The sequence below is a fragment of the Urocitellus parryii genome, chromosome 1 (assembly GCF_045843805.1).
Source record: "Urocitellus parryii isolate mUroPar1 chromosome 1, mUroPar1.hap1, whole genome shotgun sequence".
In the NCBI taxonomy this organism is placed as follows: Eukaryota; Metazoa; Chordata; class Mammalia; order Rodentia; family Sciuridae; genus Urocitellus; species Urocitellus parryii.
Window position 1 is genome coordinate 222985649 of NC_135531.1, and position 24770 is coordinate 223010418.

At 36.1% G+C, this 24770-nt stretch overlaps 3 protein-coding genes across 4 annotated transcripts in view; 2 read left to right on the top strand and 1 right to left on the bottom strand.

Moving 5' to 3' along the window:
- Positions 1 to 2499, bottom strand: part of Cfap210 (cilia and flagella associated protein 210) — a 39248-nt gene extending 36749 nt beyond the window's left edge. Inside the window, exon 1 of the mRNA XM_026389537.2 lies at positions 2451 to 2499. Within this exon, the coding sequence (XP_026245322.1) occupies positions 2451 to 2499 (49 nt within the window). The remainder of the gene's footprint in view (positions 1 to 2450) is intronic.
- A 401-nt stretch (positions 2500 to 2900) lies between these two features.
- The window catches only part of Klhl23 (kelch like family member 23), a 37121-nt gene continuing 15251 nt past the window's right edge, over positions 2901 to 24770 (top strand). Inside the window, exons 1-3 of one of the 2 annotated variants that reach the window (XM_077802743.1) lie at positions 2901 to 2940; positions 3460 to 3493; positions 10931 to 11050. The gene's annotated coding sequence lies outside the window, so the exon portion shown is untranslated. Of the gene's footprint in view, positions 2941 to 3459; positions 3494 to 5252; positions 5339 to 10930; positions 11051 to 24770 lie in introns of those variants that run through there. The other variant, XM_026389535.2, reaches the window with a different exon arrangement.
- Positions 5250 to 8679, top strand: Phospho2 (phosphatase, orphan 2). Its single transcript, XM_026389538.2, has 2 exons — positions 5250 to 5338; positions 7923 to 8679. The coding sequence occupies exon 2, from the start codon at positions 7949 to 7951 to the stop codon at positions 8672 to 8674; it is 726 nt and encodes a 241-aa protein (XP_026245323.1). The 5' UTR covers positions 5250 to 5338; positions 7923 to 7948; the 3' UTR covers positions 8675 to 8679.

A 24770-nucleotide genomic window follows, 5' to 3' on the forward strand; every position in this document is an offset into this window, starting at 1 on the left:
AGAGAGAGAGAGAATTTTTTTCAGTGCTGAGGATGGAAATTGGGTGTGTATGCATATGTATGTGTGTGTTCCTAGGATCAAATCCAGGGCCTTATGCATAATAGTGTTCTACTACTGAGCTATATCCCTAGCCCTCTCCTATATTTTTAAAGATCAGGAAAGCCCTGTTTAATATCAGAGCTACAGATGATTTAAAATAAACCAACTTTAATCAGTGAATTAAAGTGGATATAAGTTTACTTCTCTGAAGGCAATCTCATTTCCAAGATTCATACCTCACAGTGGCTCTCATTCAGTTTCAGAAGAGGTTGTTAGAAAGGTTAACGTAGGCAAGGCAGGCCACAGTTGAAGTATGGGACAAGAGAGACAGAGACAGATGGACAGAGGGAACACTCAAGCATTCAAGAGGGACAAAAGTAGTGGCAAGTGACCTAAAGGTATCTAAAATCAGTTCATGTGCCTGGTATTATTGATGCATCTTCCAAAGATTATCAATATTTTATTGATAAATATGTATACATTTATATTTATTGTTGCCATTGTTGAATGTAACATTCAGTGGATTTTTGTCTAGTCATAAGATTGTGCAACTATCAACACAAAATAGTTCCAGACCATTTTCATCATCCCGGAAAAAAACTGTACCCATTAGCAGTCACTTCCCATAAACCCCCCCTCCTCACAGTCCCTGGCAATCATTTATCTACCTTTTGTTTCTATGGATTTGTCTATTTCAGACATTTCACATACAAGGAATCAAACAATATGTGGCCTTTTGAGTCTGTTTGTTTTTACTTGTCATTCATGTTGTATGGATTTCCACAATTCCTTTCGAGGTACACCCAAGGACCTCCCACCAGGCCCTACATCACTGATTTTTTTTTTTTTCAAGACAGGGTCTCCTATGTTGTCCAGGCTGGCTTCAAACTCATGACCTTCTGCCGAAAGCTTCTCAGTAGCTGGAATCACAGGCTAGTGCCACCATAAGTGGTTTAGGCCTTACCTCTTAAAGACCAAGTCTTTAGCATATGGACCTTTGGGTGGCAGTACCCACATTTAAGCCATAGCACCGAATTCCTAGGCATGTCAAATAATAACAGTTATCTGTGAAATGGGTTTTAAAGGGAGTCAAATCATGTTCTTCCCCCTCCAAAAGCTGCTAAATCAATGGTTTTCACTGTTATTGTTCTGTTTTTCTAAGATACCATGGGATTGGGAGAAAAATATAGGCCTAAGGCAAATTACTATCCCAAATACTTCCCTATTGTTACCAAGATTCTGCTGTTTTTCTTGTACACTCTCTGCTGGGATTATTATTAGTTAATTTCCAGAGTTCTAAAATGTTGATATTGACTATTTTTTTCAGAGTTCTTGTTGATTTTTTGGAAGGGAGAATTTTTAGGAATCTTTATTCCATCATTCTGGCTAATGCACCCCACTAATTTTTCATATAATTATTTGTTTCACTTAAATTGTATGTGAATCCCTATCCTACTGTACCCTTCCCAAATGGAGATGATAATTTAGCTGAGGCCCATATGGAAAGTTTTGGGTCATTTGTTATAAAACATTTAACACTTAGTAAGCAAACTAAGTTGTTTAGTGCAGTACTGCATATATAGCACATACAGGAAAGTGAATATGTGGGCGTAAGTGTGCTTGTCAATACTTGCCATATGATAGCCTCTCTCTCCTTTTATATGGCACAACTCTGCTACTAATTCATAAGATGTCCACTGCACAAATACTGGGTGGGGTCCACTGGTGAGAGAACGAATGCATCAAGTGCAGGGGGGCTAATGCTACAGAAGCTCAGTCAATGACATGAAGAAAGTTCAAATACTCAAGATTCTAGTTGTTACCATGACAACAATATTATATAGGAATTTACAGATTTTTTTTTCCAATACTGAGGGCTGAACCCAGGGAGTCTTTACCACTGAGTTACATGTCCAGCCCCTTATATTTCTTATTTGGAAACAGGGGCTTGCTAAGTTACTGAGGCTGGCCTCAAACTTGTTATCCTCCTGCCTCAGTCACCCAAGCTGCTGGCATTACAGGTGTGTGCCACCACGCCCAGCTGGAGATTTACAAATTTAAGAAACCGTTGTAGTTAAAACTGATCAATACTTATTTAGAAGCCCACTTTTCTATTTCGATTACAAAGTCAAAACTTTATAACAGGTCATTGAGTTACAACATCTTAAGTAGCATTATTATAATTATTGTTTTTTACACTTTATCAAATCATTTGACTTAGGGAGAGATTTTAGAGTGGAGGGAGGTAATAGAGACGTTTCCTTCAAGAGACTGTAGTAAAGACCATTCAGCTGGTTTGTAGCAGAGTCTAAGGAGGTCATTGATATTTCCCAAAGATATTCCTATTCATTCAGTGAATACCGAAGCTTAAGCTCCCAGGAGTTCAGCAGGAAAGGGCCAGGTTAGCTCACCTGTGCTTTCTCTCGCCTGTCCAGCGCGCCGCCCAAACCGCACTAGCATCTCTAACTAGTAGCACACCCCGCGCCCAAACCCGGATAGGAGACCAGCGCAGAGTAGACTCCTGCCTACGGAGGGTTTCCCTGACCACTTGGTTGCTTAGCAACACTACCGGAAGTGACGCAGACTGTCGCCGAGGAACCGGGAACGCACCCTAGTAGGAGGTGAGGCTCGGGATCTGAGGCTGCGCCTGCGCGGAAAGCGGAGGTCGGGCGGGTGAGTGGGCGGCCCTAGCGGCCAGGCGCCGGGGCGAGGCTGGAGGACCGGACCCGCGGGAGCCTCGCGGACGCCAGAAGGGCTGCTGGCTGCTGACTCCCGGCGTGGGTCAGTGAGAAGACCCCGGGCCCCGGCCCCGCCTGCTGCTCCCATCCCCACCTGGTGCGCGCCTCTCGGGGGTCGACCCCGAAGAGGTCCCGACGCCTTCGTTCGGGGTGGACCCAGCAGGTGTGTGAGTGCGAGGCCTGGGCTCGGTGTGTGTGGCCCACAGACCTCCTCGCGGGTGGAATGTGAAGGGAAAGCCCTCCCTTAACTCTCAAACCCAGGGATTAATTGACACAAAAGCTATATTTAAATGATTTGATTTCTGAGGTATTGATCAGGGCTAGGTGGGGCTAAGTTTTTTTTTTTAATAGGACTATTAAAATCTGGATGTTTTCCCCAAAACATTCATGTTTGGACCTTTAAGCTATTTTGAACCGCCTCGTAACTAAATGATAGTAAATTGAATGTATTTTGAAGACCAGTCAGATCTCTATAACGACACAAAAATCGGTGAAGAGTGAGTGTGCGCCCTTGGTTTCAAAAGATCCTTCTCAAACACCTTGATGTACAGATGATTTCATTACTAATTAGTTGCCTGCGACACGTATACATTAGGCATCAAACTGAAGTCACTCAAAATGAAAGCACCTAAGATTTTTAATAAGTAAATTTCTAACACTTAGTTGTGCTATTTTTCTTCAGGTTTTCTATCAGATGTTCCACTGTAATAATGCTGGTAAGTATGGAAAGATTAATAAAATATTTATATTAATCGTAATGCTAACAAAATGTTGTGCACATACAACACTGATAGTTTTGGGGAGAGCATAGCTTAAAACTCATCAAGAACTGGGAAGGGTAGGAGATTTGACCCTGTTTGCAGGCTAAAAACAGCCTGTCACAGTTTTGTACAACACCCAAGAATCCTAGGTCAGAGATGAATGAATTACAGCAGTAGCCAGAATATCAGCAATTTTTCCTCAGTTCCCCCAAGCCAGAGTGTTGTGAAGCAGGCCAGAGTCATGTGGATGTGGAATGAGCGTCACAGGACAGGAACTCTGAGTTGAGGGAACTCAAATCTTTTTTTTTTTTTTAATGGACAGCAGACTTGTCTTTCAAGGCTGCAACTGTTCAAACATCCTCTAGACAGTAGTCCAGAGCAATGGACTGTGACTGCATTGCTTTTAAGATGTGCAAAATCATCAGAGATCATGGGGTATTGAGTCCCAACAAAAATTCTGTAGAGTTTTAACAAAAAGTATTGAATCTCATAAGATTTGATGTTAAAAATTTGCCAGTTTGATATGGTCAGATATTATTGACACCAGGTTGCAACTCTAACCTGTACATCTTCACAAACAAGTTGATCTAGAGTTAGTTATTTGTTGTTCTTAGCCTCTCACTCTTATTTTTTTGTTGTGAATTTAAGAAGATACCATTTGCACAATGATCTGAAACAGAGTTTAAGTTATTCTGGGGAATTTTTTTTTTTACATGATTAATGTGGAAGGTAGAAACTGCAGTTGAACTACTCATCAAGACCCTACTGCTGTGCACAAAAACATTTCTTTTTTTTTTATCTTCTTCTTCTTCTTTTTTTTTTTTTTTTTTAGAGAGAGAGAGCAGAGGGAATTTTTCAATATTTATTTTTTAGTTTTCGGCAGACACATCTTTGTATGTGGTGCTGAGGATCGGACCCGGGCCACACGCATGCCAGGCGAGCGCGCTACCGCTTGAGCCACATCCCCAGCCCCAACATTTCTTTTTTAAAAAACAAAAAGGGATTATAGTGTAAACACTATTTTGTGAACTGAACATCATAGCTTTTACTGGTTGAATAAATATTCCTTTAGATTGCTATCAGACACATACTTGATTTAATCAATCCCCAATTCTTGAATGTCTGTGTAGTTTCCAGTTTTCATTGTTATAAAAAGCACATAGGTTGTCATTACCTTTTGGAAACATTGCAGACATACCTCATAGATGCTACTTGTGGGGAATAGTTAATAACTGTTTTTGGAATTTTAACAAATAGGTTTCAAAAAGATTTACATTCTTAAAACTAAATCTTTGTGCACTTAATCTTTTGGAGTTATTTTTATTTTGAGTACATCACTAAATCTCTGAATGTTTACTGAAAATGAAATGTGATATTTCTTTATTGCTTAATGAGTAAAAAATACTGGAACATGGAAATCTCAATTGGCTTAACACTTGTGATTTTATCCAATGGATAAAATATTTTTCCATATACCTTTCCCTGTTTTGTATTTATTTAAGGTTATTTGTGTATTCAAAGGGTTTTATCCTGTTGCCAAAAAAAAAATGCTTTTCTGATACAAGAAAAACAGCATAATTAGAAAATACAACTTTTAAAATACTTTTATTAATTGTAGGAGTTAAGCGGTTTCCATTTCTGTGCTCCAAATCAGAAGACTTTTTTCCCTGCATACAGTATAGGAGAAATATTTAAAAACAATTGGCAACTGACTGGTGTTTAAAACTGAAGATTGTCATGACTGTTTAACCTAAACTCTATGCTGAAGTAAGATTAATTGTATTGGAAATACTAATTTGGGTAAGTATTTTTTCTTTTTTTTTTTTTTTTTTTTTTGTGGTGCTGGGGATTGAACCCAGGGCCTTGTGCATGCAAGGCAGGTACTCTACCTACTGAGCTATATCCCCAGTCCCAAGTATTTTTAGTAAAGGTATATGTTGAATGGTGAAAGAAGAAAGATCTAAAATTAAGAAAAATATATTCCTAGGTCAGCATTAAAGCCATGTTAACTTCAATGTCATGATATTTTGAGTCTAACAGTTCAGAAATGTCAGTAATTTATTATATACTAAATATAGGCTGGAGGCAGTTTTCAACCAACAATAAGTTACATTAGTTTTTTGTTTTTGTTTTTGTTTTTAATATGAGCTGGGAATCAAACCCAGACCTTCATACATGCTAGCCAAGTGCTTTACTTCTGAGCTTCACCCCAAACCCTAGAAAATTTTTTAAAATTACAAATGCCAAATGCTCATAATAATGTTTAATCTAAAATGTACTTATAGTACTAATGTGATCATCAACTATGCCTTATTACTATTTATTACATTGGTTCTATGGAAAAGTGAATTCTTCACTTAAATCTCTGGGAGCCAGTAACAGAAACCTGGATTAAGCATTTATAATACAAGGATCCAGAGTGTTAGCATATTGTGTACCATCTAAATTCATACAATAGGATTTTCTAACTTTGAGAGAAAGAATACTTTCTCATGTGTGCTTCAAGAGCTCTGTTATGTCTTTACTACATATCTTTTGTAATAAACCAGAAAATGCACGTGGTTAAATGGTATGTTTCCCATTTTTAATTGATTTCTTCTTTTTCTTATTGGTGGAGTTCTACACTTTTTTTTTTTTTTTTTTAGGATTTCTTGCTAAAATCTCAGGATGGTTATAAATTGGATCACAAATGTGGTATTATAATTAGTGTGTATTTTGAGACTAATGAATATTTTTCTATAATTAAACATGTTTTTAACCAAGATAACCTACTTTGTCATTTTTTTTAAGTTGTAAATGGATGCAATATCTTTTTTTATTTAGTTTTTATGTGATACTGGGGATCCAACCCAAGGCCTCACATATGCTAGGCAAGCACTCTGCCACTGAGCTACAACCCTAGCCCCTGTATTTTATTTTTAAAGTAATGTATACTTTTTAATATTCTGTTTCTTTGACACTGGAGTGTTGTACTTAAAAGCAAAAACCTTGGAATTAAGCTGAGTCCAAAATTTCAGTTCTAATACTCAGCTACTTTTAAGTTTCAGTTTATATTTTTAGGATGAGGATAATAATAATTTTTACTTAATAATATGTAAAAATTAAATGTGATAATTGATGATTGTAAGTCCCCAGTCCCATGCCTTGCATATAATGGTTACTCAAAAATATTTGCCAATTTTTTTTCTTTTTGTTTGCACACACAAGTTCTAGCCTTTCCTGGGTATTCTATAAAATTGCTAACTTTTTTCATATGATAACATTCATTTATACTGTCTGTTGACCTGCTTAATTTTCCCTTTTCTCTTGTGATTTATAATTAATGGTTTTCATTATTTTTTTTCTTTCTTCTTTTTTTTTTTTTTTGTTTTTGTTTTTGTATTGGGGATTGAACTCAGAAGCACTCAATCACTGAGCTACATCCCCAGTTTTTTTTTGTGTGTGTGTGTGTGTTTTATTTAGAGACAGAGGTCTCACTGAATTGCTAAGGGCCTCACTAAGTTGCTCCTCCTGTGTCAGCCTCCTCAGCCACTGGAATTACAGGCATGCACCATCTTGCCCAGCTGTTTTTGTTGTTTTCTAATTAGAAACAATGAAAATAGAGACTAATTTGTTCCATCACAAGTAGTGTTATTACTCAAATACATTCAGAATATTTGGCCCTCAAAGCTGAACTATCTAAAGAAGATGTAAATTAATGTGAAAACTATTAACAAGAATTATTCTGGTTTGGAAGAATTGAATTGACCTCCATTTCTCAAGTAATTCTTTTAGAATCTTCATGATAACATTAAGCAGTCACCTAGTTATAACATTGGCATTTAGAAATTAATTTCAGCTAAATACCTTTTTAAAAAATTATTTTACATTTTACAGGATTACATGCTATGTTAAATTTGTTCAGAATTTTAGTTACTAAGATTATATGGAGAATCCATATTATTTATGACCTGTTATTTAATGTGAGGATTACTGAAAATATAATAAGGTAATAAAATGACTGATTGATAATTTAAAGATAGTAAGGATGATTCACTTGTCTTCTGTCTTATAACTTTTATAAATTTGACTATAAGAGATTACTTCATAAATTTCCTTTCTGGATAGCTCTGTAGTTTCATTCTGAGTGCTCAAAGAATCATCCCCACAGAAACACGATAATACTGAGTATCATTTCTAGATATTTTGTTTTCGATTCACTTAAAATACTCAAATATGGCCTGTGCCTCTTAGGAAAAAGTGATTAAGTGATGATCTTAATATGCTTAATCACTTGTTCATATTCCTTGTTTAGCAGATTAATAGTTACTTAGGCTTTAAAATTAGTTTAATAGCCAGTATGCAAACACAGTATGTTTAGGGAATCATATTTCTTCTTTTTCAGGGTAACCCAAATCTATTTCTGGAACCATGAAAATTTTGTTGGTGTTTGACTTTGACAATACAATCATAGATGACAATAGTGACACCTGGATTGTGCAATGTGCTCCAGACAAAAAACTTCCTATTGAACTACAAGATTCTTATCAAAAAGGATTTTGGACAGAATTTATGGGCAGAGTCTTTAAGTATTTGGGAGATGAAGGTGTAAGAGAAAATGAAATGAAAACAACAATGACATCAATACCTTTCACTCCAGGGATGGTGGAACTTTTCAACTTTATAAGAAAGAATAAGGATAAATTTGACTGCATCATTATTTCAGATTCAAATTCAGTCTTCATAGACTGGGTTTTAGAAGCTGCCAATTTTCATGATATATTTGCTAAAGTGTTTACAAATCCAGCAGCTTTTGATAGCAATGGTCATCTCACTGTGGAAAATTATCATGCTCATTCTTGTAATAGGTGCCCAAAGAATCTTTGCAAAAATGTAGTTTTGGTAGAATTTGTAGAAAAACAGTTACAACAGGGAGTGAATTATACACAAATTGTGTATATAGGTGATGGTGGGAATGATGTCTGTCCAGTAACCTTTTTAAAGAAGAATGATGTTGCCATGCCACGGAAAGGATATACTTTACAGAAAACTCTTTCCAGAATGTCTCAAAATCTTGAACCTATGGAATCTTCTATTGTAGTTTGGTCTTCAGGTGTTGAAATAATTTCTCATTTACAATTTCTAATAAAGGAGTAATATACCAACAATTGAAATGTGTATTAGTTAAGATTAGGTTCATCAGCATAAAACTAAGACCCTTAACACTAGTGGCTTAAAAGAAAAAAGAAAAAAATTCCCCTCTCTCTTCAAAGAAGTCCAGAAGTATTTCAAGGCTGCAGTGTTGCTCTACCAAGCACTTGGCTTTCAACTCATTAGGTTGTGTAAGCTCCAACACTCACAGCAACATTCTGGCTAGCAAGAAAGAGGGCAGTTAGAAGGTTACAGCTCCTGGTTTAAGGGAATTTCCCAGAATTGTACCCAAGATGTCTTTTAAATACCATTCATGAAAACTTAGTCATAATACCCCACCTAACTGCAAGGAAATGGCAAATACAGCTTTCCAGGTGGTCATGTGTATAGGAAAAATTGGAAAAAAGAGAAGTACAGAATTGAGGTAGGTAAAACCAGTGGTCTATGCCAAAGGTATAGTTGGATTGTGTTTTTTAATTTATTCCTAGAGAGAGTGGCCAAATTTTCTTAAGGTAATTATTTTCAAAAGTATATCCAGTAGTTTCAGATCTTAAAAGTAAGCCTGATGCCTTCCCTTGCCACCCCCAGTTATTTATTCATATAAGAAAAAGAGGCTTTCAGCTGGGCACAGTGGCACATTGCCTGTAATCCCAGCAGCTCAAGAGGCTGAAGCAGGAGGATTGCAAATTCAAAGCCAGCTTCAACAGTTTAGGACCTAAGCAATTTACCAAGACCCTGTATCAGGGCTGAGATTGAGACTCAGTGGCAGAGTGCTTGCCTCACACTTATGAGGCACTGGGTTTGAAACTCAGCACCACATCAAAATAAATAAAATAAAGGTATTGTGTCCATCTACAACTAAAAAAAAAAAAAAAGGTGCCCCACACCCCGCTGGGGATGTGGCTCAGTGGTTAAGCACCCCTGGTTCAATCTCTGGTACCAAAAACAATAATAATAAGAGGCTCTCTCTCAAATCAGTGTATTTTAAAGATAGAGATGCTGGGTCTGGGGATGTGGCTTAGTGGTAGACACTTACCTAACACAGAAGGCCATGGGTTCAATTCCCAGCACCATTAAAAAAAAAAAAGTGGGAAGACTGGGGTTGTGGCTCAGCAGTAGAGCGCTTGCCTCACATATGTGAGGCACTGGGTTTGATCCTCAGCACCACATAAAAATAAATAAACAAAGGTATTCTGTCCATCTACAACTTAAAAAATATATTTTTAAAAAAATAGATGCTGGGCTGGGGATGTGGCTCAAGCGGTAGCGCACTCGCCTGGCATGCGCCCAGGTGTTGGGTTCGAGCCTCAACACCACATAAAAATAAAATAAAGATGTTGTGTCCACCAAAAACTAAAAAATAAATATTAAAAAAATGGATGCAGTATTGATTGTCCAAGTTCTCATCAACTTTATTTCTTTTTTAAATAAAATACATATTAATGTCCTTCAATTATCTTAAGTTTATGTCTTAGCATCATAGACAATAACTAGTATGTTGGGTTTAATCAGTGTGTTATTTCTATTTGGCAATGTAGTTTTTTTTTTTTTTTTTTTAATAGGGGGAGTACCGGGGATTGAATTTAGGGGCACTTGACCACTAAGCCACGTCCCCAGCCCTATTTTGTATTTTATTTAGAGACAGGCTCTTACTGAGTTGCTGAATGCCTTGCTTTTGCTGAGGCTGGCTTTGAACTCACAATTCTCCTGTCTCATCCTCCCAAGCTGCTGGGATTACGGGTGTGCACCACTGCGCCTGGTGGCAATGAAGTTTTGATCAATAAAATAAGTAATTTGTAGGACTATTCAACATATAAGAGACTTTCATATAGGGATATTAGCAAAATATCAACTAATATAGAAATTTTTACAAATCTATTCTAATTTCTAAACTCATGTTTTAGCCATAAATACTCAGTATGTAATAATATTAGGATTTTCTTTTCCAAATTATGTGAAGCTCCAGAAATATAAATATTCAGTATAATTTAGTGAGGAAAAATTGATACTCTGCAATCTTTTTTAAGTTAAAAGGTAGATCTTTGTTTTGCTTTAATAGGTTAGATTATATTGAAACACATCTATTCTTATAAATTACATTTGTGTATGCTCAGACCACTAACATTAAAAATTATAGAACTAAAAAAAATTAGATTTTTGGACTAGGACTGTAGCTCAATAATGCTTGCCTAGTATGTGGAAGGTCCTGGGTTAAATCCCTCCCTGTACCACAAAAATACATAAAATAAGTTTCATTTACAGTAATGGTCGGCCAAGTGATTTTCTGCTGAGCATAAAAGCTGACACTTGAACAAATGTCAAAAACATCTGATTAAAGACTACAGAGAGCTGACAACAATGAAGAATTTCTAAGAAACTTTGGTAAGTAGACTGTTTTCCCTGTAAATTGCCCTATCTGTAAGTGGTAGCTGAGGCATTAAGGGGTTATGTTGATAACTTCATGAGACCAGAGGAAGAGACACTGAAGTATGTCTGCATTGGTAAAGCTTTTCCCTCACTTTGAGTCAGGGGAAAAGGATCCTAAGTAGTGCTCATTAGGAGTAAGAATGATCCAGAAGTAAATATACCTTTAAAGGGATGGCTTTAAATACTCTGTCTCTGAAATTGGATTGAATCTAAGATTTTTAGAGTTCCCAGGTGCCTGGCAAAAGCAAATCTAAATTTACTTCTTACGAGGACTAGGTATAGAAGACTCTTAAGCTAATCCCTGTCATTTGGTATTCCTTGTGTGTGTGTGATCTATGGCTTGTTTCAAATCAATAAAATAACATGAAGATGACGGTGTATACATGATTGTATATAAATAATTACATCAAATGCTCATGCCCATCTTAAGAGCAAACTGGCATGTTGGAGCTGGCTGCTGGAAGAAGCCACATGGCCAGCAAGTGAGGGTGGTCTCTAGCCCCGATTCCAATATTCTGCAAGGAACCAAATGCTGCCAGCAACCTATGATTTTCGAAGTGAACCTGCTCCAATGGAGCTTCAACTGAGACCAGCTAACACTATGACTGTAACCTTAGACCATGAAGCAGAGGATCTTGCAATTAAGACATTAAATTTATAGAAATATTGTTATGCAGCAGAAAGAAACTAACATACTAGTCCTCAAAATAAATGTGACCAGGCACGTGGCACACACCTGTAATCCCAGAACCTTGGGAGGCCGAGGCAGGAAGATCCCAAGTTCAAGTACAGCCTTGCTAACTTAACAACTCACTAAGAAATTTAGTGAGACCCTTCTCAAAAATAAAAAGGAGACTGAGGTCGTGGCTCAGTGGTAGAGTGCTCACTCAGCATGCACAAGGCACTGGGTTCTATCCTCAGTGCCACATAAATGTAAAATAAAGATATTGTGTCCACCTAAAAAGAACTAAAAAAGAAATACTTTAAATAAATAAAATAAAAAGGGCTTGAAATGTAACTCAGTGGTAAAGTTCCTCTGGGTTCAATTCTCAGTACTCCAAAAATAAATAGATCTGTGAAGTTTTGCAAGCACATTATAGGGTACACAATAAAAGTAGCCACACAAAGAGACATGAGTGAAAACCAGCAAAAATTGTTTTTTAAACACATCTGCAGGACCTCCAGATATTGGAGTCCTCAGAGACAAACTTCTGAGAATTTTGGCAAAGAATTGAAAATTATATTAAAAACAAAATGGAAATACTAGAAATGAAAATCAGAATTTTAATGAATAGATGTGACAGCAGAGCAGGCAATAGTGAAAAAGAATTGGTGAATAAACACAAGTTAGAAGAAAATAGAATGATGCAAAGAGGGACAAAACAATGAAAATACAGAAGAAAAATGTTGTAAAAAGATCTAATATAGGAAAGAGTGTCCCAGGGGAGAAGAATATAGTTTGTAAGATAATGACAGAACTTCACAAAATTGATGAAAGACATCAAACTAGTTTTAAGAACTAATATCAACTGGACATAATAGTCGTAGACACCTGTATTCCCAGCTATTAGGTGAGACTGAGGCAAGAGAATCTCTGGAGCCCAGAAGTTCAAGGCCACCCTGAGCAACATAGCTGGAAAAAAGAAAGAACCTATGAACCCCTAAACAGGATAAATAAAATGAAAACCAAATACGGATATGTATAGCTCAGTGGTAGAATGCATGCTTAATGTGCACAAGGCCCAGGATTTAGTCCCCAGCACCAAAAAAAAAAAAAGAGAAATCACATTATAAAACTGCTGTTGTAGCTCAGTGGTAGAGTGCTCGCCTAGCATATGCAAGGCCCTGGGTTTGATCCTCAGCACCACATAAAAATAAATAAATAAAATGAAGGTATTGTGTCCAACTACAACTAAAAATAAATAAATGTTTTTAAAAACCTGCTGATTAACAAAAATGGAAAGAGTATAAGGCAGCCAAAAATAAATATTACATTAAAAGAAGCAACAATGAAAATAATAGCTGGTCATTATTTTTTAAAATGCTTCATTGACTTCAGCAGTGACCAATTTCAACTTCATGTAGGCTTGGAGTTTTCTTTGTTGGAAGGTTTTTAACCATATTTGAATTTTTTTATTAAATGAAGGACTATTCAAGTTATATCTCTTGAGTGAGCTTTGGTAATTTGTGACTGTATTAGTTATCTATTGCTGCATAATGAATTACCTCAGAACTTAATAGCTTTAACTTGCCCTGGTGGCTCATGCTTCCCAGCTACCTGGGAGGCCAAGACAGGAGGATCGCTTGAATGTAGCCCTGGGCAAGAACTCAAGACCCTTTCTTCTTGAATCTCTCTCTCTGACTTTTCTTATGATGACACTTGTGATTACATTTAGGGCCTACCTAGACCATCCAAGATGAGGAAAAAAAAATGTTCTAAGTTGTCCTCAATTTAATTACAAGACCAGAGGATAAAGGGGAGGAGTGCTGGGTAAGGTTAATTAGTTAATAGCTACAGTCCATAAACAACAAAAGTCCGCTTCTCAGTTCTGAATGTATATTAAAACCTTACTTCAAATACCATCAGGACCTCCTAGGTGCCAGCCACCACATCCTGTTACAACACCAGCTAATCCAGAAGCAATAATTACTTCTGTGGACTGCCCATCTACCCCAAAACATTCCTCACTTTGTGTTATCCCATTCCTTTTAGCAATAGCAAGACAGGTTAAATATAAACATCTTACATTTTCCTTCCCCAAAGTTTTTTTTTTTGTATTTTTTTTATTGGTTGTTCACAACATTACAAAGCTCTTGACATATCATATTTCATACATTATATTGAAGTGGGTTATGAACTCCCAATTTTACCCCAAATGCAGATTGCAGAATCATGTCGGTTACACATCCACAATTTTACATAATGCCCTATTAGTAATTGTTGTGTTCTGCTACCTTTCCTATCCCCTACTATCCCCCAAAGTTTTGTTATAAAAATGTTCTTAGAATTAAGTCCAGTAGACATTTCCAACTGCTTTCTAGCCTGGCTGCTGGAAGTTGGGGGAACTTGTCCCAGGAGCTGGTCCTTTTTCTGACTAGCATAATAATGGCTTGTTAAACCCATTTACTTAGAGATTCCTTTGGTCTCAAGAATTTTGATGTAACAAGGGTAATCTCCCCATTTTAATAGACTTAATCACATCTGGAAATACCCATTTTTTCTTTTCAAGGCAACATTTACAAGTCCTATGGATTGGCCCTGATATATTTGGGTAGGGGAGTATTATTTAATTTACTACAAGTTAAGAAGGCATTGGCACATATTTAATGATATTTAAAATGTTTGACGATCACTATAGGTACAAACCAATAAGATCAGAAGCACCAGCCAATAAGAATGGATGCTAAAGAGCCTTTGTTTGAAAAGAAACTCTATACCTTACATATGCCAGCACCTAACACCTTGCACACACACACTATAAAGTGAATAAATGCTAGTTTATTGAGGTCCAACATTTTTATTTATTTATTTATTATTATTATTATTATTTTATTGTTGGAGATTGAATCCAGGGCCTCACATAAGTTCTCTACCACTGACCTACACCCCCAATCCAAGGTCCAACTTCATTTCATTTGTTTCCTATTTTTAAATGTCAGGGCATGTTCTTTGCTCACTTATCAGTAGGGTCTTGTGTTCTGCATATCTATTTGAATACTTCATATATGGAGCATAGTAACATTGCTATATTTGTGACAAACAGTATTTGCATTGTACGGAAGTTTTAAATTTACTCTTTTCCTGCTGAAGTTTTGGGAACTTTAGTCTATAAAATACACTGACAATAAACGTCACAGGAAAAAGAACACAAATTTTATTACATGTCTAAGGCATGGGAATATGAGACTCAAACAGGAAAGATGACTTAACCTCATGGAAATTTTTAAAAATTATTTGTTTATTTGGTGCTGGGATTGAACCTAGGGCCTTTTACATGCTAGGCAAACAGTAGAACCTTCATTCCTGGTAATAATACTAGGTCCCATTTAAGCAGTTTATTTCTGTATCTAATTAGTCTCCTTTAGTGATCAGTGCATAGTAGTTGGGGTAAGTTTTTCTGTGGCAGATATTAAACCAGGATCTCGGAAACAAAATTTATTAAACCATTACAGATGTTAGCCAGAAAGAAATGACCACTCATGGGACAAGTTCCCAAAGCTTCCAGCAGTGAAGCTAGGTAGCAGTTGGAAAAATGTCCATCAGATCTAAAAAGCTGGAGTGTCTTATGAAAATTTGGAGACTGGATGGTTTAAGTTTTTTGACATCAAACCTCCTTCAGCTGTAGATGGGAAGAGCAGGATTACTCCAACCAGCAAGGGCTTTGGGAAGGAGGGCAGTCCGCAAGAAGAAGCAACCTTGCCTCTCTAAGCAGGATACCATGGCATTTATGTCGTCTTAATAGGATCTAAATCAAGGTTTTAAAATACAATCAAGAATATAAAATGGTCTTTTGTTTTTCTCAGCCTGTATCTTGTTGCTACATTAAACTTTGGAAGACTGAGGTTGGTGAAGGAAAACAGGTTTATTCAAAGCCAACCTTGTTCCCACAAGGATAGAGACTTGAGGGTATGAATAGCTTTTATAGGAGGAGAGGGGTCCAGTGGGACAAATGGCAGAATATATACATATGTAGATTTAGTGCTAGTCAAAAGTAGGCCACAATTTCAGTTTTTTTGGCACCTGCCTGAGCCAGGATGCAACTTTTCAGTTTCCATTCTCAGCAAGGGGAAACTCCGGATGCAGAAAAGTAGTTACCAGAAAGTTGGGATGCAACTTTTAATTTCAAAGGGGCTCTGTTACAGTATGGTGAATGACTTAATACAGACTTTCTCAACTTCGGTATTATAGACATTTTGGACCAGATAATTTCTTTTTTTCAGGGGAGAGTTCTTGTGCGTTGCAGGATATTTAACATTTTTGACCTCTGTTCACTAGATATCAATGGTAGCTATTCTCACTCCAATTGTAACAACCTTCAGTGGTTAAAGTTCATACCTTTCTTTATTGTTGTGCTGAGGATCCAACCCAGGACTTCAAATATGCAAGGCAAGTGAACCACTTAACTGCATTCCCAGCTCTTAGTCTACATCTTTATTTGTAGATCATGTGAAGATATAGCAATCACATGCTAAATTATGTACTAAATAATGGCTTCTGTTAAAGGCACAGATCCAGAACATTTTTCTCTGAAATTTTAATTTTCTTATCACCAATTCTATAGCCTTGTAACAACATAGAAATATGTTTAATAAATATTTTGATGCCTAACTCAATCACCTACTTCTTGTGTTGGATACATAGTTTCATTTCCTACCCAAGTATTAAATGTGTATTGTGGCACATATCTATTAGCTTAAATCTGACACTAAACATCTTTTTGTTTTAATATTTTTTAGTTGTCAATGGACCTTTGTTTTATTTATTTATTTATTTATTTATTTTTAAAGATCTATCTTTTAGTTGTAGTTGGACACCTTTATTTATTTATTTATTTTTATGTAGTACTGGGAATTGAACCCAGGGCCTCACATGTGCTAGGCAAGTGCTCTACCACTGAGCCACCACCCCAGCCCCCTAAAGGGTCTTTTATAGTGTAACCTATAATTACATCTCTAGTCCACTTTTTTAAAAATGCCATCTCAGACATGCTTGCATATTCATTTGTTTTTAAAACATATACATTTTAATCTCTTGCTTGAAATTAGCTCTCAGGAAGAGTTAGAGATTCTCTTTGCTGTCTCATAAGCTGCTTTCATGGACAGGTGGTATTGATAGGGCAAATGCAGGCAAGCACTGAATGGGGTACAGTGGCTTGGCTAAGTGTTGTTTTTTTTTTTTTAAAGAATTTTAATATTTATTTTTTTAGTTTTCGGCAGACACAACATCTTTGTTTTTTGTATGTGGTGCTGAGGATCGAACCTGGGCCGCACGCATGCCAGGCGAGCGCGCTACCACTTGAGTCACATCCCCAGCCCCTTGGCTAAGTGTTTAAGTGGGATTAGAATTTATAGCAACTTCCCTGATTAATATCAGATATATTTTTTCCCAGAACATGGTTTCGTCTTTTACTGACCTAATGCTTCCATAGCACATCTTCAGATGAGACCAGTTGTAAGGATACATATATGATTTATATATGTACAATAATTAATTGACTATTTCACTTAATACCCTCTAGTTTGTGCACTCTGTTGGATTCCTTTTTAGATAGAGAATATAGTAGCTCTATAGTAGACAGATTTCAAATGTGCTCTGAAAGAGATATATTCTGGGCCAAAAGCTATTGTACTTGTTTGTGTTATACAAAGTGAATTCTCTGTTATGATGATTCATATGGAAATATTAATGTGGATGTTTGCCATGATAGAAATTTTTAGAAACTCCCATTGTTTATGGAAGAAGTTACTTAGCAAAAATCTAGTTTCTCTTTTATAATTAAATAATGGATGTTCAATCACATATGTAAACAACTAGCAAGAAAAACTCAAAATTAAGCTAAATTCTGATTGCCACATAAAATTTTATAACCAGTACAGCTGGAAACCTTGCTGGTTCACATTTCTCTACCACTCTACAGTCATTACTCTGGATTTTGTTACCTACCCAAATCACATTTTTTTTCACAACCAGTCCAAACAATAAGTTATTATCCTCAGTTCAACATAAAAGTTTATTCTTTGAGGCATCTATTGAAAACTTGGCCCCTTTACATTTAGCTAGAAAATATCCTATTATACAAATTTTGGTGCTAAAAATACTTCAATCACAAAATACTTTATAGGTATCTACTATGTGTCATTAACAAAATAATAACTGATGAATAATAAGGAGTGGAGAACTATGTCTTTTACAAAGAAAGATACAATTTACAATTAGAATGAAGAGGTGGGATGTGTATGTAGTAATACATAAAAGAAGATATGCTTCCTCTTAGTAAGCAGCATAAACAAAAGTACTTAGGTTGGGCTGGGGGTGTAGCTCAATGATAGGGTACTTGCCTAGCACAGGCAAGGCCATGGGTAGGATTTCCAAGACTATTAAAAAGAAATCACAGCTCCCATGGAGTTTACATTCTCATAGGAAAAGTCACATAATAAAATGACAAATAAGCAAAATATATAATACTTTGATGATTAAAAATAATATGGTTTAGAATAAAGCAGAAAAGGAGATCAGGGAATAACAAATGGTAGTAGGGAAATCGTTTCAAATAGGTTGGTAAAAGAAGACCTCACTGGGACGTAACATTGAACAAAAACCTGACATCAGTGATTGAACTTGTCAAAAGAACAGTTTAGACAAAATGAAATAGCTAGTAGCTAGGGGTGGACATCCAGGAGATGACTGTAAGTACTATGGTTTTTAATGAATGAGATAGGAAATCTTTAAAGAGTTTTAATCTCTGCCTTATTTGAGAGTATCAGTCTGTTATGCCATGGTTTGAATGTACTCTCCAAAAATGTTAAAACTTAAAGGCCAAATTTATGAGTTGATGGTATTGGGAAGTAGGGTCTTTGGGCATTAATTAGGATTTTAGGTAAGGCTGTCAGGAAGGAGCCCCCCTGATGACATTGGTAGCTTTATAAGAAGTGAAAGAGAGACCTGTGTTGATGTTCACTTGCTCTGTTTTGCCCTGTGATGCCTCTAACATGGTGCAGCAGTGAAGCCCTTAGCATATGTCCACACTCTTGGACTTCCCAGTTCCTAGAACCAGGAGTTGAATGAACCAATTCTATTATTTATAAATTATTCAGTCTATGGTATTCAGTTATGGTAATAGAAAACAGACTAAGAAGACATTTGATTTGTTTGATGCAGTGCTCTTAATTTTATTTTTCTAGTTGGAAGTTTTGGATTTCCCTTGCTTGAAATTTAAAAAGTCCCATTTATTATCCTTCTGTCTCTTGCTAATTTTATCTGGAATTTGGTATATGTATACAAACATATATATTATATATATATTCTCAAGTGAACTGTTATCTTTTAAATGACCATCCCTCCAAATAGTAAGGGGTAATAGGCTATTTCCTGTTTTGAGACTAGATCAGTGTTCTTTCAAGTATTTTTTCACAAGTATCCCCAAAATAACCTCAAAAAACAATGTACTCCCACATTTTCAGAGTGATATTAAATTTTTTTCATTTAAGTTTACATATTTGCCAAGATTGTAATTTCTAATGTGATAATGACATTCTAATAGACTACTAAATAATGCTTTTAAATCTGTTTAGTAACAAACTGAGCAAAGCAATTTGAAATCCACTATCCCTCATTTAAAAACACATAAACAGGCTCTTTAAAACAGGAAAAATTTAGGGTTGGGGATATAGCTCAATTGGTAGAGTGCTTACCTCATATGCACAAAACCCTGGATTCAATCCAGCACCACAAATAAATAAATAAATAAATAAATAACAGGAAAAATTTCATTTCATTCTTTTTCTTGAGATCTTATTATCAACCTACTTGTTCCAAAGAAGGTTGTCCTACTAAAAATACAGGCAGTTCTCACTTACAGTAGTGGAAGTCCATAAAATAACCATGTAAGTTGAAAATGTGCAAAGCAATCTTAATAATGGGGAAAATTATGATTATACTGTTACCTTTAAATTTTTTTATTAGAATATTAAAAACTGTTACTGTCTCTTACAAATGTATAGGCAAATGAAAGACATATTTACTTAGTGCACCATAATTTAAAATATTGGAATCATTGAAAATTAAAATGTTATATTTCTTTGTAAAAAACTTATCAAAAGTAGTTTAAACAGGGCTGGGGATGTGGCTCAAGCGGTAGCGCGCTCGCCTGGCATGCATGCGGCCCGGGTTCGATCCTCAGCACCACGTACAAACAAAGATGTTGTGTCCGCCGAAAACTAAAAAATAAATATTAAAAAATTCTCTCTCTTTCTCTTTCTTCTCTCTCTCTCTCTCTCTCTCTCTCTCTCTCTCTCTCTCTCTCTCTCTCTCTCTCAAAAAGTGATATGATTGCATTTACATTTAAAAAAAAGTAGTTTAAACAGTTCTTGCCTTTCTTTTGTTATATGACTTAGGATTTGGAAGCATCTGTCTTTCTATGACTTAGTGAATTATTAAACTTCTAAGTTTGGGTCAGCTTCCAACATGTTTTCCTCTACACTACTATGAACTATATCAAGAGTTCCTGTAAAGGGAAGTTTTTTGCCAGCATCAGCTCTTCTGGGATACCTTTGTGACGACCACTTCCTCACTTATGTCACAAAGTGCACCTGCACTAAGTTCCCCTGGCTGCATGTTTGGTTGCAGCATCAATATGCCCACAGGCAGCTATTTCTTCTGTAACTTAATTTATCTTGGATTCTAATTTCATTTGCAGCATTATTAGTTTTCATTTCTTTGATGTATTTTTCATCCTTGTTTGCCAATACCCTCTTTTAATTACCTATTTTGGTTTTATATATATATGACTAGCAGACAAGGTGGTAAAGCAACTGCAAGCTTTGCTGCCTCTGTGAAGTGAACTACTGATGCATAGTGACCAAACATTGACAGACTTTGTCAGAAGAGACATGATTGTACAGAAATCATGATGCCCATGTTATTTATGTAGTAATTCTCTGATTGAGAGCTAGCACTGTTTGTATTTTATATAGGTACTACTAATAATATATTATACTAACTGGAGTTTGAATTCTCCTCTTAGAGGACTGGTATTATTTAACTAAACTGTGGTAACTAAAATTCACACATACTAGAACCTTTCAAAGAAAGGCATTATCTGTATATTTTTTTTTTTAAAGAGAGAGAGAGAGGGGAGAGAGAGAGAGAGAATTTTTAATATTTATTTTCTAGTTCTCGGCGGACACAACATCTTTGTTGGTATGTGGTGCTGAGGATCTAACCCAGGCCGCAGGCGCTACCGCTTGAGCCACATCCCCAGCCCTATCTGTATATTTTTTATACTTGTAATAAAAGTGAAAATGAATTAAATTTTAACTGTTATATCCTTAAATATTTAAAAATTTCTGGCCTAATTAACATTATAATTATAATAATCAATGAAACAATTGAGGGCTGGGGATGTGGCTCAAGAGGTAGCGCGCTCGCCTGGCATGCGTGCGGCCCGGGTTCGATCCTCAGCACCACATACCAACAAAGATGTTGTGTCCGCCAAGAACTAAAAAATAAATATTAAAAATTCAAAAAAAAAAATGAAACAATTGATATAAATTAAATTAAAAAGTCAGAAACCTAATTAACATTATAATTATTATTGGTAAAAACAATTGCTTTAAATTAAACAAAATAAAAATTTATCAAAAGTTATTTCATTTGGATGAATGGGACTATTTTCTTTTCATTTAGAGCATATATCCTCCCCCAACCCTAGAGCATGTATCCTTGATTGGAATGAGATAGCATTCAAGATCAATGATATTCCTGTTTATTTTTCTATAGATGTAAACCCTGAGAAAAATGTGTTCACTTAGATGAATAGAAAGGAATGGCAAAGATTTTATTATAGCAATGCCTTTCATTAATTCTTGCCAAGGTTTTTGTAAAAATCCTCTTTCACTTTGTTGAAAACAAGGATTTAGAAACTTAGGACTTGAAAAAGTATTTGTCACTAGAATTCTCACACTTTCTTATTTTATAGGAAGAATACCAAAAAAGGCTGTGCCAAGAAATTTCAGCTCCAGGATAGTCAAATATACTTGTGTTTATTGTGTTATGTTAACTTTGAGAGCAATGTTCACTATGCACACTAAAATAATTTTAGTGGCAGGAGCTGATATTAAACAGTTCATAATTTACACAGCTATATGTGGTAGATTATAAATTAACCTATACATTGTTTACCAGTAGCAATCTGCTTAATCTAGTATGCAAATGAAGTATAAAAATTTTTCTGTCTGCACACATTGATAATGGCATCACAATCAGCATATCAAACATTTAATGGCATGGCTATACCTAGTGGAAAGATAAGCTAATAAGGCAAAAATAACATATAAAATCATTATTTTTAGAAACCTTTCAAAAGGTGAAGTGTGCTGTCAACAAGACATCAGCTCCATGTCAAGCTCAATATCTGCCAAGAGTCATTTATGCCCCATTTCTAACTTACTTCTTTAAGGCTTGGGATTGCAGATAGCACATCTGTCTTCTTGAATAGTATCATTTATTTAACTTATGATGCTGACCATATGTTTCTGAATGCCTCAAATTTATCAGCCTTTGCACTTTTTTTCTTTTTCATATGAGGGATTGAACCCAAGGGCCTGAGCAACATTAACAACTTTTTTTTTTTTTTTAAGACAGGGTTTCACTAGGCTGCATAGGGCCTTGCTAAGTTTCTAAGGTTGACTTTGTACATAGACAAAATACCTTTAATTTTATTTATTTATTTTTATGTGGTACTGAGGATTGAACCCAGTGCCTCACAGGTGCCAGGAGAGTGCTGTACCATTGAGCCACAACCCCAGACCCTGCAATGTTTTTTTTTTGTTTTTGTTTTGATAAAGCACATGGTAAAGAGGAACTATTCCTGGCAATATCCCCCAGGATCTACTCTTCTCTTGATAAAGTGAAGAAGACTTCACTATATGTTCACTATATGTTTTTTAAAAAATAGATTTTTTTAGCTATAGATGGACACAATACCTTTGTTTTATTTGTTTATTTTTATGTGGTGCTGAGGGTCAAACCCAATGCTTCATATATGCCAAGCAAGTGTTCCACCACTGAGCCACAACCCCAGCCCTCTGAAATGTATTTTTAAACAATAATTAACAACTAGGAGATACCAGGCGATGGAAGCAAAAGTTTTAACTGGTTCATGCAGCAATCTGAAATAGCTGCACAAATGACAATGTAGTGAGTGAATCATTGATTACAAACAGTTACGATTCTAGAAGCACCTACTGTAAATTAGGTAAAGCTTATAATATTTTCTGTGCATCAAATTTGGTAACTATAATCACAGCCACCTCTGCACTTCGGTGACAAAAATGGAAGGAATGTCCCATCTTTAATCAGTCACATTATTGTCCTTGAATGACAATACTGACAATACTATTACTGTAAATTGTGAAGGACAGGGGCTGGAGATGTGGCTCAAGCGGTAGCTCGCTCGCCTGGCATGCGTGCAGCCCAGGTTCGATCCTCAGCACCACATACAAACAAAGATGTTGTGTCCTCCGAAAAAACTAAAAAAATAAATAAATAAATAAAATTCTCTCTCTCTCTCTCTCTTTAAAAAAAAAATTGTGAAGGACAAATTATAATTACAACTAACTACAGAGTTCATAATTTTTTGAAGAAATGTTAAAAAGGTACTAACTCCCCAAATGATGTTGTGATGAAGAATTAAGCATAAATATTCCTTCATTATAAGAGCTAATATGTATATACCATGTCCTCAGTATGTTTACATTTGCAATTTTATTTGAACTTTAAAAAAATAGTTGTAGGTGGACACAATACCTTTATTTTATTTATTCATTTTTTTAATGCGGTGTTGAGGATTGAACCCAGTGTCTCATATATGTTAGGCAAGGGCTCTACCACTAAGCTACAACCCCAGCCCCTTTATTTTAACTTTTCAATAAACTTATGTTAGGCTGAGGATGCATTGATATTATGTTTTACAGGTCAGAAAACAAGATCAGTGAAGTTTAGTAACTTGCTCCAGGCTGTATGTTAGGTAAAATGTCAGAGATGAACCTTAGTCCTGAATCTAAATTTCATGTACTTTCCTTTTGTAGTACTTACCTGTTGAGTAGATGTTGCAATCTTGAATCTTTCAGCTTTCTTTCATTTTGGGTCCAATACACATTCTCCTAATTGCACAAGAATTACGTGCTGTTCTTGATTAGGTGCATATTCCTAAGTCTCCACCACAGAGAAATCAGGGTTAGTTTCTGTGGTTTTGCATAATCAGCATTCCATATAATTCATTTAAGATGGTCTAACCCAAAGTCAGTGGTGGGTGGTGCCCCTAGTCCCAGCTACTGAGAATTGAGGTTGAAGGATTAGAGGATCACTTGAGTCCAGGAGATTGAGTCTAACCTGGGCAACAAAAATCTTTTTTTTTTTTTAATGATGGTCTCGTACATGGAATTAAACTAAAATACCCAAAGGAGAACAAACAGATGCTATTTATTCAGAGCTTTGCTATAGCAAGAGATTTGTTCATCATCACTTGCCTTTGGCAGAGGCTCAAAGACAAACAGGTAAGTGAGAAGCTTGATGAAAGTGGTGGTGGGGGAGAAGCCCCAGGTATCCTCTGATTGTAGGTGTTTGGCATGGAAAATGGGGCAGGCTACAAGAATCAGGGGATATTTTGTATGATTGCTTTGGAGAACACAAGTTAGCTTCCTCTGGTTGGTCCTGAGGCCAAAGTAAGGGTGAAAATAGAGAAACTGGCAGTAGTTGACCTATGCTTGACTGTTGTCCAATTGCAGAGGAGAGGTTCTGGTTTGGTTTTCTGAGCTTCATAGGTGGTTCAGAGTTCAGTTATGTAATGTCGGGCCATTTATTCATAAATTCTGTCTTGGGCCATACTTAGAAACACACTGGTCCTCTAGTGGTGTGGTTCCATACCCTGAAGGTGGCTGGACTGTAAGTTCCACG